Raw genomic sequence first — 14,755 nt, 5'->3', positions numbered from 1 at the left:
TCAGGGGGTGTGGTGTCACGTGGTACTTTTAAATTGCTGGAGTTTTGGATGGGCTGCACAAAGTGCACAGAAGCATCCAACAAATCAACATCACCTGAGGACTGAAGCAAGAATGGACGCAGGTCTCAAGCCGATGAACGGGGATCTGGAGAGAAAGGTGAGCGAATTTCTATTGCTAGACTGTTCTAAAAGTATTGTTATGCTTATATTAGGCCTATTTAAAAAATAATGTATTTGTTATAGCACTTCCATGAGAAAATGGTTGCAAATTAGAATTGGTTATGTAATGCAGAAAACAAGTCAAAGTGTAAATTCTGTGTGGATCTGGTCAATGACAGTCCAGTTCACTCTTATTATTGTCAGACCTGACTGGAAATTTCTCTCCAGACCACAAAAATAAAGGCAAGTCCATGAAACAGTTATTAAATTGGTTAAAAATGATCAAATTTTAAGCAATCAGAAATATGAATTTTTATTTGAAGGTATATTTGGGTGCCTCAAGGTGTAGCAGCCTATTCTGTACTTGAAAGAGTATTATGGCAAAATAGGGTTGAAAGTTATGAAGTATCAGAAATATTAATCTGATGTTGTCAAACAAGTCAATAATACAGTAATTGCTTTAATATTTGTTTTATTTTTATTTGAAGGTATATTCTATTTTATATGTATTATGGCAAAATATGGCTGAACATTATGATATCGACACTTTGATTCACAGGAATGTGGGTTCACAGGAATGTGAGTGTGACTTTAGTCATGAGTTTTTAAAGTCCTTCTGCTCAGACACACACGCACACACTTTTGATGCAACATTAGGATCATGCAATGTTTTCATAGTAATATAATTATACTATTTACATTATTTGATTTGGAACAAACAATATTTGCATTTATTATTTCTACATTAATTTCCATTGTGGGCAATTCCTTAGAAAGGTGAGTGTGCCTTGAAAGTTAGTCATCAGTAGAGTAGTTGCTAATGTGTAACAGACACGGTTGCAAAAAAACCAAAAAAACACGCGGTAATATTCACAAACAGAGATGGGTCATTCTGGGTCCCTTGACAGTTGGCATTATGGGAAAGATTAACTAATGTGGGCACTGATCAAACAAAACAAGTGCAAAGCCCTCAAAAATCCCATAATCCCATAATATTACATATGACAATTCTGCACTCTTTTGATACGTGTTGATAATGAAGAGTGTCTCGACTTCTGCTTGTTTACCAGGGCTCTCTGACCTCGTCCTACCTGGAAGAACCATTAAACAAATCAGGAGTGGTGTCCTGCATTTTCTCTCTGAAAGAGGAGGTTGGCGCTCTTGTAAAAGCTCTGAGACTGTTTGGGGTTAGTATCTTGACACAACACATTTGAATTGCATAATTTGTCCCTTTTTCTTTCAGTGTCTCTTTGTCTGGTTGTGTACCTCTCTCACTCTTTTTCTCTCTAATATACACTTGCATTTATCTAAAGCCAAAACGTGAGGGTCAAGGACCGCGGAATGATAGTAGGACATTTGTAGAAATGCAAAACACTGAACAGACGTATTTGTGGGGGATTAGGCAATACTGTGTACATGATGTAACTTTAGCAGGGTTAATGAAGTTTATGACATGCCCTCAGTTGATAAAACAGCAAGGGAATGTTGATCTCACAGTGATATATTAAAAGACAAATTTGCGGTATCATTAAAATGCCATTAGTACATGTACATGACCAATGTGTACTCTTTCTCCATGTTAATTGCACATTGTCAGCAGAAGTCCTAAGAGTATATATATATATAATAACATATTAGAATGATTTCTGAAGGATCATGTGACACTAAAGAATGGAGTAATGATGCAGTTATCAGAACACAAAAACACATAGACATGCACATGTGTCCTGTAAGAATGCCAAGATTTCTTGAATCATCTCCAAAGTTCTTCCCTACTTGTATCAAAGTTCAGTACACTTTGTTTTTTGATATTGACTTTTCTTCTGCCTACGTGCAATGAAACAGATGACAGGTTTTATTTACTGAATTTATTTAAAGAAATTATAACTATATAAGCACACTGAAAAAAAGTGAAACAACCATCCGTGCCATTTATGTAAAGCAAGCATTTGCACTGTAAATTGGTTTAAGTCAGTGGTCTAAATCTAATGAAATAGGTGGTCTAATTCTAGTTATTTTATATTAAAAGCGAACAATGCGCCACATAGAAAAATAAAAAAATCAAGTAGTGTTTTCTGTTGACTCCAGAGTGTTGATGTGCAGAAATTGTTGTGGGTTTTATTCATTTTTCTGTTTTTTTTTTATTGTTTTAAACATAACAGAATATGATGCATAGTATTTTCAGACATCACATTAAGGTCTTTTGAAGTTAATAAGTAAACTAAATTAAACTAACAAAATGTTATTAGTTTTATCTGAAGTAAAAACTCCTTTATTTAATATTATAGCTAATTTAGTGTTTGGTTATGGTGAAATCAAGTTGTAAAATGCCAAAATATTATTATATTGACCTACATTAACATTCTGGCTTATGTCTAAAGATTGATTAAGTATGGTGGTCTTGATAATAATTAATAAATGTTTTTTGTCTTTGCGAAAATTTGTATTTATGATTAATGTTAAGTCAAAATTCATATAAATATAAAATATAATGTAAGAAAAATTAACAGAAAAAGAGTAATTTGGTCCAAATTATTATTATAATTTTTTTTTTTCAGTATACACAACATGTTGCATACCAATGTATGCAGTACGTTCCTGAAACTCAGCAACCAAACTAATGAGTCTAGAATCTTCTCTGGTGCTTTCGTGCAAGTCAATAATGGATATGGGCCAAATTCTCACCCCCTAATGCTACTATAAAGATAAAAGCTTGCCCTGTGGATTCTGATTGGTTCTTCTGTACCATCCTACTCCACCCCCTTAAAACACCCCCTTCTCCTTCAGAGTTAATTAAAAGCAATTTCCTGCAGCCCACATTGAAGTTGCTGTGAGGGGAAAGGATGCATTATGAAAGACTGATTGGTTGATTATAGTTGTAGTGAATAATTATAGTGAGTAATGTTATTATTAATTAATAATATAATGCTGTTATATTCAAAATTAACACAATATCAATAATACTATTAATTAATATCATTAATATCTTTATATTTTAGATGGTTAGGACAGTATAAAACACAAACCAGAAATAACCACAAATAGACTAGCATGAATCAACTAGTTTATGTGGACGAAATAGGCTTTGTGGCATTATACATATACAAAACATATGCAGACACTTGACGTTGATCTTAAAACTGATGCGACAAATGTTTTGAATGAACCTGTTGACAAGCTGGACACAGTTATAATAACCCAGCATTGCAAAACAAATGCCAAGCGTGCAGAAAAACAATGCTGCAATTCTCTGCTGTGTTTTGTTTTGAGTGGTAAAGGATGTGGATTCATATGGACTCAATCAGTACCACATGGAAAGGGAGGGAAAATTTTTAAGATGAAAACGGACCATAGAGGGTCCAAAACATTGTAAACCCTATCCGCCTCCTCTGCGGGCCTATGGCAAACAGCAATGGGTGTCCTCCCTCTGTGTGTGCGTGTGTAAAATCACATAAATACAAACATGTTTTGGCTTAAAAAGCGCAAAAACACCCTCTCTCCTATTGGCTGAAGAAAAGCTGCACAAGTAAGTCCTAGCTGCTGCCAAAATTTGAGTGTGTGCGTGTTTTTGTGACATATCAGGACACAAATTTGTGTAATGACATGGGTATGATATAGGTATTACAAGGAGAGGGTGACTTACGAGGACATTACCCCATGTCCCCATTTTTCAAAAGGCTTATAAATCATACAGAATGAGTTTTTGTGAGAGAAAGTAAAAATGTGCACAGTTTCCTGTGATGGTTTAGGGGTAGGGTTGGTGTAGGGCGATAGAAAATACGGTTTGTACAATATAAAAACCATTACGTCTATGGAATGTCCCCAAAAAACAAACCTGTGTGTGTGTGTATGCAAGTTTAGTACAGTGTGGTTACTGATGCATTATGATAATTTACTAAATGCCAAATTAGTTATGAAAAGAGAGGACGACACTGCACAGAAGCCTAACACTCTTAATCATGTCATGTTCATGCATGTCTTACACATTTTTAATAAATAGCTTTTTCCTTAGATGGACTAGCTTGGAGTGCCACCTAGTGTTTATTCTCTATATGCATAGAGACGATACAATTTGATTGTGACTAAAAATTGAGGTAAAATCAAACAAATTCAAACATTCTAAAACAGCAGTAAATATTAAAAAGATTCCCTTAAAACTTACTGTAATAAAAATGAGTGTGTGTGTGTGTATATATATATATATATATATATATATATATATATATATATATATATATATATATATATATATATATATATATATATATATATATATATATATATATATATATATATATATATATATATATATATATATATATATATATATATATATATATATATATATGTATATATATATGTATATATGTATATATGTATATATATATGTATATATGTATATATATATATATATATATATATATATATGTGTGTATATATGTGTGTGTGTGTGTGTGTGTGTGTGTGTGTGTGTATATGTATACAAAATTTATTAAGACACCTTGAACATTGAACATGTCTGTGTATATATATATATATATATATATATATAGTGTCAAACCTTGAACACTTCATTCATTAATACAGTTTATTCACTACTATATATATATATATATATATATATATATATATATATATATATATATATATATATATACAGTACAGTCCAAAAGTTTGGAACCACTAAGATTTTTAATGTTTTTAAAAGAAGTTTCGTCTGCTCACCAAGGCTACATTTATTTCATTAAAAATACAGTAAAAAACAGTAATATTGTGAAATATTATTACAATTTAAAATAACTGTGTACTATTTAAATATATTTGACAAAGTAATTTATTCCTGTGATGCAAAGCTGAATTTTCAGCATCGTTACTCCAGTCTTCAGTGTCACATGATCCTTCAGAAATCATTCTAATATGCTGATTTGCTGCTCAATAAACATTTATGATTATTTTCAATGTTGAAAACAGTTGTGTACTTTTTTTTTCAGGATTCCTTGATGAATAGAAAGTTCAAAAGAACAGCATTTATCTGAAATACAAAGCTTCTGTAGCATTATACACTACCGTTCAAAAGTTTGGGGTCAGTAAGAATTTTTATTTTTATTTTTTTGAAAAGAAATTAAAGAAATGAATACTTTTATTCAGCAAGGATGCATTAAATCAATCAAAAGTGGCAGTAAAGACATTTATAATGTTACAAAAGATTAGATTTCAGATAAACACTGTTCTTTTGAACTTTCTATTCATCAAATAATCCTGAAAAAAAATATTGTACACAAATATTTTGTACAATTGTACACAATAAATGTTTATTGAGCAGCAAATCATCATATTAGAATGATTAATGAAGGATCATGTGACACTGAAGACTGGAGTAATGATGCTGAAAATTCAGCTTTGCATCACAGGAATAAATTACTTTGTGAAATATATTCAAATAGAAAACAGTTATTTTAAATTGTAATAATATTTCACAATATTACTGTTTTTTACTGTATTTTTAATTAAATAAATGTAGCCTTGGTGAGCAGACGAAACTTCTTTTAAAAACATTAAAAATCTTAGTGGTTCCAAACTTTTGGACTTTTGGACTGTACTGTACTGTGTATATATATATATTCTCATGATCATTTTGAAAAAATATATATATACTGTATATATATATATATATATATATATATATATATATATATATATATATATATATATATATATATATATATATATATATATATATACAAACACACACACACATATAAATATATTTATTAAAAATGATCATCATAATGTCATCATAAAGCAAGAATATATGAAACTTCTGAAATAAGCAAAACGAGCAATAGACAATAGAGATATTCAGATATTGTAATATAGCACATTGAATAATTTAAAATGATGTAATATAATGAAACATTTATACATAAACATAGTGTCTGTACTTTGCAGGAGAAAGGCATTAACCTGACGCACATCGAGTCCCGTCCATCACGCAAGAACAAAGAAGAATATGAGTTCTTCATCAGCGTGGATCAAGCCTCCTCTAAAGCTATGGATGAAGTTGTTGACAGTCTGCGCACTCAGATCAGTGGCCAAGTTCATGAGTTATCTCGCAACAAACAGAAAGACACAGGTGAGACAAAGTCTACAGTCTGAGGAATAACTCATCACTTCCTATGAGAAAAGGCGTTTCGAGGTCAGAGAGAAACAAGCAAGAATAGGATAGTATGGAATATGAAGAACAGAAATAGAACACATGTTGTAATCGCTCATAAATGTCACTGTGCAGATGGATGGCAAAGACCCTTGCACTCAGCCCCTCTTATGGTTGTTTCCAGAATTACATTAGTTTAGTTTTTGAGGACAAACAGACTCATAGAGATGGACTGAAATGTCTTGTTTCTCTCCAAGAGTCAGTTCAGCAGGGTGGGGGTCAAAGTTCAATACAAAGACTGACAGAGCAACAGACCCATCACAATTTCCCCCTCTATACAATAAGAAAACACAGAGCAGGGGACATTTATGGATATTTATGGCTGATGAGGAAAACCAGTCAGGGTCTTCAGTTGTTGGCCTTTTGTTCAGACCGCCTCAGGCTCACTGTTGAACTATGTACTGATGGCTGGACCTCCAAAGAGTTTAACTGTCATAAATCTAGACGATACACAGCTCTGGCTGCTGTAGAGCAAGATTTAGCCTCATAGTCTGGACTGGCTCTTTCTTCACACAATGCTTTCTGTTTACTACTGTGTCATCCATCTCTGTTAGCATGCCAATGTTAGCGACCAATCGATATTAGCAAGTTCACATATCCAGAACTTAGTTAATAAATCTCAATTTAATAAAAACTCAGAGAATGGAAACACTATGGGTCTCACTGAAACCGAAATCAGGAATTTCAGTGGAAGTGTTTGGGGCGAGTAATTGGAAGATTTAAAAGAGGAAGACAGCTTCTTCTTCAGTTGACAACTTCATCAATACAGAAACGTGTGTTATTTGAGGTGTAAAGTTGTCTTTTTAGTAGTGGGACTAGTGTTCTAAGTGGATTTTCCCATGACTCCAATGAGTGAAATTTGTGGATAGTTACGAATATAATCAGTAATTTCATTAAACTCTTCATGTATAATATGTTAGTCTTATGGCAATACATTTGAAGCAGAGTTCATTTTAGCATTTATTCTTATGCAGTGTCTTAACCCATAGACTTGCATTGTAAGTTCATTACCCTTGTGAAAAAGAAGTACACTTAATTGTATTGAATGTGCACTTGTAGTCTGCTTAAAAAAGCAGATAATGTAATTTTGATGGAATAAAAGACCACTTAAGTGTATTTAAAGAGAGTACACTTTTATCACTGTTTAACACACATAAGTACACTTTTGAAAAGGGCAAAAGTCAAAGTTTTACTTTAAATTACATTTTAAATCATTATGTTTTAATAACCCTTTTTTGTGTACTTAGAAGTTGACTCAAGCTAAATGAAATACTAAACATATTTAAAAGACAATGGGTAATGGTAATGATGAAATTACACATAAATATGTATTTAATTGGACAAAAAAATAATTTAATTTAGGTTATAATACATTTTTTTTATGTATTAGCATGCAGTTAAGTGTCCAAGAAACATTACATTCAGTTCACACTTACAAGTACACATATATTATTTCAGTTTAAATATTATTTCTTTTTAAAAGTGTGCTTTTTTTCACAAGGATGCTGTCAATAGAGCTTAAAGGATTAGTTCACGTTCAAATAAAATTTTCCTGATAATTTACTCACCCCCATGTCATCCATGATGTTCATGTCTTTCTTTCTTCAGTCGAAAGAAATTAAGGTTTTTGATGAAAACATGCCAGGATTATTCTGCTTATAGTGGACTTCAGTGGACCCCAAATGGTTGAAGGTCAAAATTACAGTTTCAGTGCAGCTTCAAAGGGCTTTAAACGATACCAGACGAGGAATAAGGGTCTTATCTAGTGTAAAGATTGGTTATTTTTGGAAAAAATTAAAAAAATGTACAGAATGAATGCAGCGCCAGTTTCGTTTTTTCCGTAAGTAGAATAGGGAAGGTGTAGGACATACAGCGTAAGATTTGTGAAGAATACAAAAGTGCGGTTTTGGCGGAACCACTTGGAAGGTGATCATTTGTTTATCTAAAGCATATACATTTACATTTTTTTTTTAAATGACCGATCATTTCGCTAGATAAGACCCTTATTCCTCATCTGGTATTGTTTAAAGCCTTTTGAAGCTGCACTGAAACTGTAATTTTGACCTTCAACCATTTGGAGTCCATTGAAGTCCACTATAAGGAGAATAATCCTGGAATGTTTTCATCAAAAACCTTCATTTCTTTTCGACTGAAGAAAGAAAGACATGAACATCTTGGATGACACTGGGGTGAGTAAATTATCAGGAAAATTTTATTTGAAAGTGAACTAATCCTTTAACTCTAAATTATCAGGAAAATTTCATTTGAAAGTGAACTAATCCTTTAACTCACATTGAATATTCCTTTAATTAACATTCTTCTTTTTTTCCCCTCTCATCTAAAGTTCCATGGTTTCCCAATGTCATCCATGACTTGGACCGCTTTGCCAATCAGATTCTCAGTTACGGGTCCGAGCTGGATGCAGACCATCCTGTAAGACACTGTGTGTGTGTGTGTGTGTGTGTGTGTGTGTGTGTGTGTGTGTGTGTGTGTGTGTGTGTGCGCGTCTGTTTTTGAAGTGACCGTCTGTATGATCAGAGAAAAGAGCGAAAGTGAGCGTGAGAGGAACTTCTTCATTTTTATTTCAAACGCATGCGTGCGTGGGTGTACTTTTGTAGACGCGTAGTTGGTCCATGCGACGCTAAAAGCCCACAGTCTGCATCACTCTCTATTCTAATGGAAACGGGCGGGGGCCCTCAAATTGATGTCATCGCTTTAATTGAGCCCCTGTAATTATAAATAATTGCCCCTTTCCAGCCGTCATTAAACTGAAATGCATTCATCATGAGCAGTAAACACTCTACAAAGGCTTCATTTGAATGAGTCTTCTGCATGAGGCTGAGTAATACTGTCAAAGGCTACTGAGAGATCAGAACTAGCCGTATAGATCCACTTTGTGATCACAGATCACACACACCCTAACCTTGCTCTCATTCGCAGGGCTTTACGGACCCCGTGTACCGCGCCAGGAGGAAGGAATTTGCTGACATTGCCTACAACTACAGACAGTAACTATTGCCCTCACCGTTCTTTCTTTCTCTTTCTCCCCCATTTTCCCATGGGCTGCAGGGATCGTCCCCACCTCTAGTGCTTTCCCTGTTGTTTTGTTGTGCTTTCTATGGAAAATTACTCCTACCGCCTAACAAAAGGGCTAAATTACAGGGTCCCAGCGCAGTCCGGAGCGCCGGGAGCTTTGTCATCATAATTGAGATGCATTATTCACACGGCCACTACAAAGGGCAGGAGCGTTGAATGCTACGCCCCCTGAGGAAGCTCACATTTACATACACGCTCCATCAATAATAACACCACTCATCACTCCTGAACTTATTCTCACGCAGATATGACGTGCAAGCTTGCGTGTGTATGCTTAGTGTTTTGACATGACCTGACATTTCAGTTGCTTATAACATTTTTAAAGCTAAAATTTGATTACACTGTATTAGGAACAAACTGCTACAACATTATGCTTGTTTAGTTAGTTACACCCCTGTTTCAGTGTGGTTTTGGTATAAAAATACAATGAAATCCAACAAGCATTTGGAATCTTAAAGGGACAGTTCACCCAAAAATGAAAATTCTGTCATTATTTATTCACCCTCATGTCGTTCCAAACCTGTATGAGTTATAATAATAAAAATATAGATACTGTTCAGACAAAAGTATGTGTCCTAAAAATGAGCTAAGCATCTCTCTGTTCTGTTAGTGGACAGATTATTCCACAAGTTGAATACACGGCTGACGAGAAGGCCACATGGGGGAAGGTTTTTAGGGAGCTGAAGACTCTGTACCCCACACATGCCTGCCGTGAACACAACCGTGTTTTTCCGCTGCTGGAGAAGTACTGCGGGTACCGTGAGGACAACATCCCGCAGCTAGAGGACATCTCACGCTACTTGCAGTGTAAGATCATCTTCCAGTAGAGCTTGTTTGAAGTCATTCTGTCAGGTGTAAAAATAAAGATTTAGCATGTAAAAACATTATTTAAATTAAAGGATTAGGTCACTTTTGAATTAAATTTTCCTGATAATTTACTCACCCCCCCATGTCATCTAAGATGTTCTTTCTTTCTTCAGTTGAAAAGAAATGAAGGTTTTTGATGGAAGCATTCCAGGATTATTCTCCTTATAGTGGACTTCAATGGACTCCAAACGGTTGAAGGTCAAAATTACAGTTTCAGTGCAGCTTCAAAGGGCTCTACGTGATCCCAGATAAGGAATAAGGGTCTTATCTAGCGAAACGATCAGTCATTTTCAAAAAAAGAAAATTTTATTATATATGTTTTAACCATAAACGCTCGTCTTTAGTAATACACTTAGCAGCATCTACACTGCTGGAATTCTAATAGAGAAGAAGAAGAGAGCAAGTTCAAGACGAGCGGTTATTGTTATAATGTATATAATTTACATTTTTTTAAAAAAATGAACAATTGTTTCGCTAGATAAGAGCCTTATTCCTCGTCTGGGATCATTTAGAGCCCTTTGAAGCTGCACTGAAACTTTTGACCTTCAACTGTTTGGAGTCCATTGAAGTCCACTATAAGGAGAATAATCCTGGAATGTTTTCATCAAAAACCTTAATTTCTTTTTGACTGAAGAAAGAAAGAACATCTTGGATGACATGGGGGTGAGTAAATTATCAGGAAATTTTAATTCGAAAGTAACGTAATCCTTTAAATGAAATAGTTTTATTTGGGGATGTAAAATGAGGATTTAGTGTGTAATAAAATAAAATAAAATAAAATATATAAAACCGTTTGTTGATTTCCCAGCATGCACTGGTTTCCGTCTGCGTCCCGTGGCCGGTCTCCTCTCCTCGCGTGACTTCTTAGCTGGTCTCGCCTTCCGTGTGTTTCACTCGACCCAGTACATTCGCCATAGCTCCAAACCCATGTACACACCTGAACCGTGAGTATACACACCGAGAGGCTGTTATACACAGCTCTATCTTTTAAATAAATGTCACAAATATACTTCATAATTGTGGAAAGTGATCATAAAAGTGGCTAAAATATGTATTTATTTCCACAGGGACATCTGTCATGAGCTGCTGGGTCATGTCCCACTGTTTGCTGACCCAAGTTTTGCCCTGTTCTCACAGGTTTGATATTACATTCTTTAATGTAACTGTACTATAATATAATATAATATAATACTTAATATCAAAATATGACTGTGTTTTCATTCTGATCAGGAAATTGGACTTGCTTCTTTGGGCGCCCCTGATGAGTTCATAGAGAAACTGGCTACAGTAAGTACTTTAGATTACAATAAGAATAATTTTCCATGTTTTAACTGAGACCATGTTATAAGACCACACAGTATATTTGGCTCTTTCAAGGACTGCATTATTATAAAATGTTTATTTTTATTATTATTTGTAGGTCTACTGGTTCACTGTGGAATTTGGTCTGTGCAAGCAAGGAAATGAAGTTAAGGCTTATGGTGCAGGTCTGCTCTCATCTTTTGGCGAACTGCAGGTGCGCACGTGGTGCTTTTCTACTTGTTCCTGGTTCATGCCCTGTGCTATAGTGTATAACCCAATAAAGTAAACTAGGTTCTTGCTGTGAGCTTTTAGAGAATGATTTTCTGACAAGGGGAGTGATACACAGAAACATGACACAGATGCACAAAAATATGGCCATAGTGGAGAGCAGACTGAAATTCAGATGTCATTCTACTGTCTTGCAGTACTGTTTAACAGACAAGCCCAAACTTCAGCCCTTCGAGCCTGAGAAGACCTGTCTGCAGAAGTATCCCATTACAGAGTTCCAGCCTGTTTACTTTGTGGCTGAAAGTTTCGAGGACGCCAAAGAAAAAGTCAGGTAAAGTGACTGCAATTAAATCAGCAAAATCTGCCTTTCTCTCAGAGATCTTTTTACAGTTGTCTATATGCATCTTTTGTTTTTTATTACAGGAAATTTGCTGCCACCATTCCCAGACCTTTCACTGTGCACTACAATCCGTACACACAGAGCATTGAGGTGCTGGACAACACACAGCAGCTGAAGAACCTGGCTGACAGCATCAGTGGTGTGTCTTCAGTATTATGAGCCCTCCCCATAATTATACAAGAATGAATAAAGTAAAATCAGAATTTTCAGTAAGAATTCTATACTGAATGTAAATAGGAATGAGCTGAATTTTTTTTTTTTTTTTAAAAAAAGGGGGGATTCTAAAGATTCTGGAAAAGTACATTGTAAAAATAAATGTATCAAAAATGCACATTTTACATCACAAATACTATTTAGTATCATTAAGTCAAACTGAATACATTAGTTAACACTCACAAAGCTTTTTTAAGGGTCAGATCAGCACTCACTGTATAAAAAAAAAAAAAAACTTTTACTAAACTTAATTTCCTGTCTTTATCCAATTTATTTGTCCAATGTATTTGAATTGAGAAAATAAAAAAGTTATCTGAACTTTAGGGAGTAAGTAAAACTCAAAAAAGTAACAAAATATAATGAGTTGAGATTTTTACAGTGTTGTGAAACTGTTTATAGCATTATTACATAACATCTTTGTTTCCAAAAATTTTGCTTGTCACAATTTCTACTCATTTTTATTTTATATTTCAAATAAGGAATTCAGAGTTTCAAATTCATTTTCTTCACCTGTAATCAGTGTTGTTGGTAACGCATTACAAGTTACTTGAGTTACGTAATCAGATTACCTTTTCAAGTAACTAGTAAAGTAACGCATTACTTTTTCAATTTACAACAAAATATCTAAGTTACTTTTTCACATTTATTGACTGACAGCTCTCCTGTCACCATGTGGGGAGAAACCTGACCTTAAATGATCTAATTCAACCATACTAATAAGCAAAAATTACTTTATATTAAATTTAGAAATAAGAGTGTTGAACTTCCTTCTCCTGTACCCTATTCTTCTTTAATCTAGAATAGCAGCACAGCTGAAAGGTTTGTTTGAGCTGCGCCCTCTACTGTACAGATGTAAATATGAATTTCCTTCAGCCTGAGGCTTATTCATTTCACTTTTAGTGAGAAAGGGCCTTTACATTTGCCAAAAATAGAACTTTTTTGTTATTTAAAAAAACAAACAAGCAAGCCCAACCCAGGTGAGAAAGTAATGCAATAGTAGTGTAACACATTACTTTTCATAAAAAGTAACTAACGCAATTAGTTACTTTTTAGGGAGTAACGCAATATTTTAATGCGTTACTTTTAAAGGTAACTTTCCCCAACACTGACCATAACGAAATTCAAAGTGGTTAAAAAGGAATGTATAACTGCGGTTTGTGACTTTGGCACCATATTTTACTTTAAAAACTAAGGTGGCAATAAAACTTTATTTTTTAAGTTCAGGTTGAAAATGTTACAGTGACTTAGAAATAACTCCCTATGGTTTTTTTTTTTTCGTTCTTATGATTGGTGCCTAAAGCAAGCCTTAAACAGTTTTTGTTGTTCATATGACCAGCAGAATGTTTTAAAGCCTTACATGTTATGTTAATATGTGCACGTTTGATTTTATTTCACATGGATCACAAATTTCTGCTTTGTTTTTTTTGTTTTTTTTTTTATGTTATCTTCCTAGGTGAGATCTCAATCCTGTGCAATGCCCTGCGGAAGATGAATTGAAACGATGGGGAGTAAAGAAGAAATGCAGGAAAATCAAAGAAGCTCCATAAGCATCATCTATATTGCTTTTTAGGCTCATCTATAGTTTTGCTAATCAAGCTGTGACAGAGAGAGCATTTTATTAAATATTAAAATAGTCATTATATATTGCATGTAGACATTATAGCCTAATTGTTCTAGTCCAAATATAGGCACTACGTATTTATCTGACATATAACGAAATCATACGAAACAAATACCCCTGTAAAACAAATCGCATGTAAATACCAAAAAAGCTTCCGGCATTCTGAGGCGCACTTCTCGCAATAGGCTATTTGCTATTTTATATATGATATATATTACTATGTATTTTACAATCTTGGTAGTTTAATCGTACAGAAATACAGATTGCCTACCGTCCACAATTTGCTTCAGCTGTTGCTTCTTCTTGTCGCACAATGTTGCTGTAATTTTCCCAAACAACCCGCAATCAGTGAATCACAGGATGAAAGGCGTATGTGTTGAGCCAATGTATTTGGGGGACGAATTCTTTTTATGAGTGCTTTTATTTTTACATGCGTTCATATGTTTTATTAAACCAAAGCTTAATAATTTGCAGTTTCGCTTGATCGTGAACGCAATTCAGCATACTGCATTTGTCATTTATCTGTGACTTAAATGTTATGCATGCATTGTCACATGTATTTAAAAAATCAATAAAAGATATGTTATTATTAAAAACTATTATATCTTTCTTTTTCATTGTTATTATTAGCCTATTTTTTTTTAGGATATGTTAC

The 14,755-nt window shown here is 34.0% G+C and overlaps 1 protein-coding gene across 1 annotated transcript; it reads left to right on the top strand.

The window, feature by feature from the left end:
- pah (phenylalanine hydroxylase) lies at positions 1-14,699 on the top strand. The gene is made up of 13 exons (XM_048155353.1): positions 1-157; positions 1,230-1,346; positions 6,109-6,292; positions 8,718-8,806; positions 9,314-9,381; positions 10,080-10,276; positions 11,145-11,280; positions 11,404-11,473; positions 11,567-11,623; positions 11,757-11,852; positions 12,064-12,197; positions 12,290-12,405; positions 13,933-14,699. The coding sequence occupies exons 1-13, from the start codon at positions 113-115 to the stop codon at positions 13,974-13,976; spliced, it is 1,353 nt and encodes a 450-aa protein (XP_048011310.1). The 5' UTR covers positions 1-112; the 3' UTR covers positions 13,977-14,699.
- Positions 14,700-14,755: the final 56 nt, after the last annotated feature.

This window comes from Megalobrama amblycephala, linkage group LG14 (genome assembly GCF_018812025.1).
Source record: "Megalobrama amblycephala isolate DHTTF-2021 linkage group LG14, ASM1881202v1, whole genome shotgun sequence".
In the NCBI taxonomy this organism is placed as follows: Eukaryota; Metazoa; Chordata; class Actinopteri; order Cypriniformes; family Xenocyprididae; genus Megalobrama; species Megalobrama amblycephala.
Note: the sequence above shows the minus strand (reverse complement) of the source record. Positions and strands in the feature narration are given on the sequence as shown.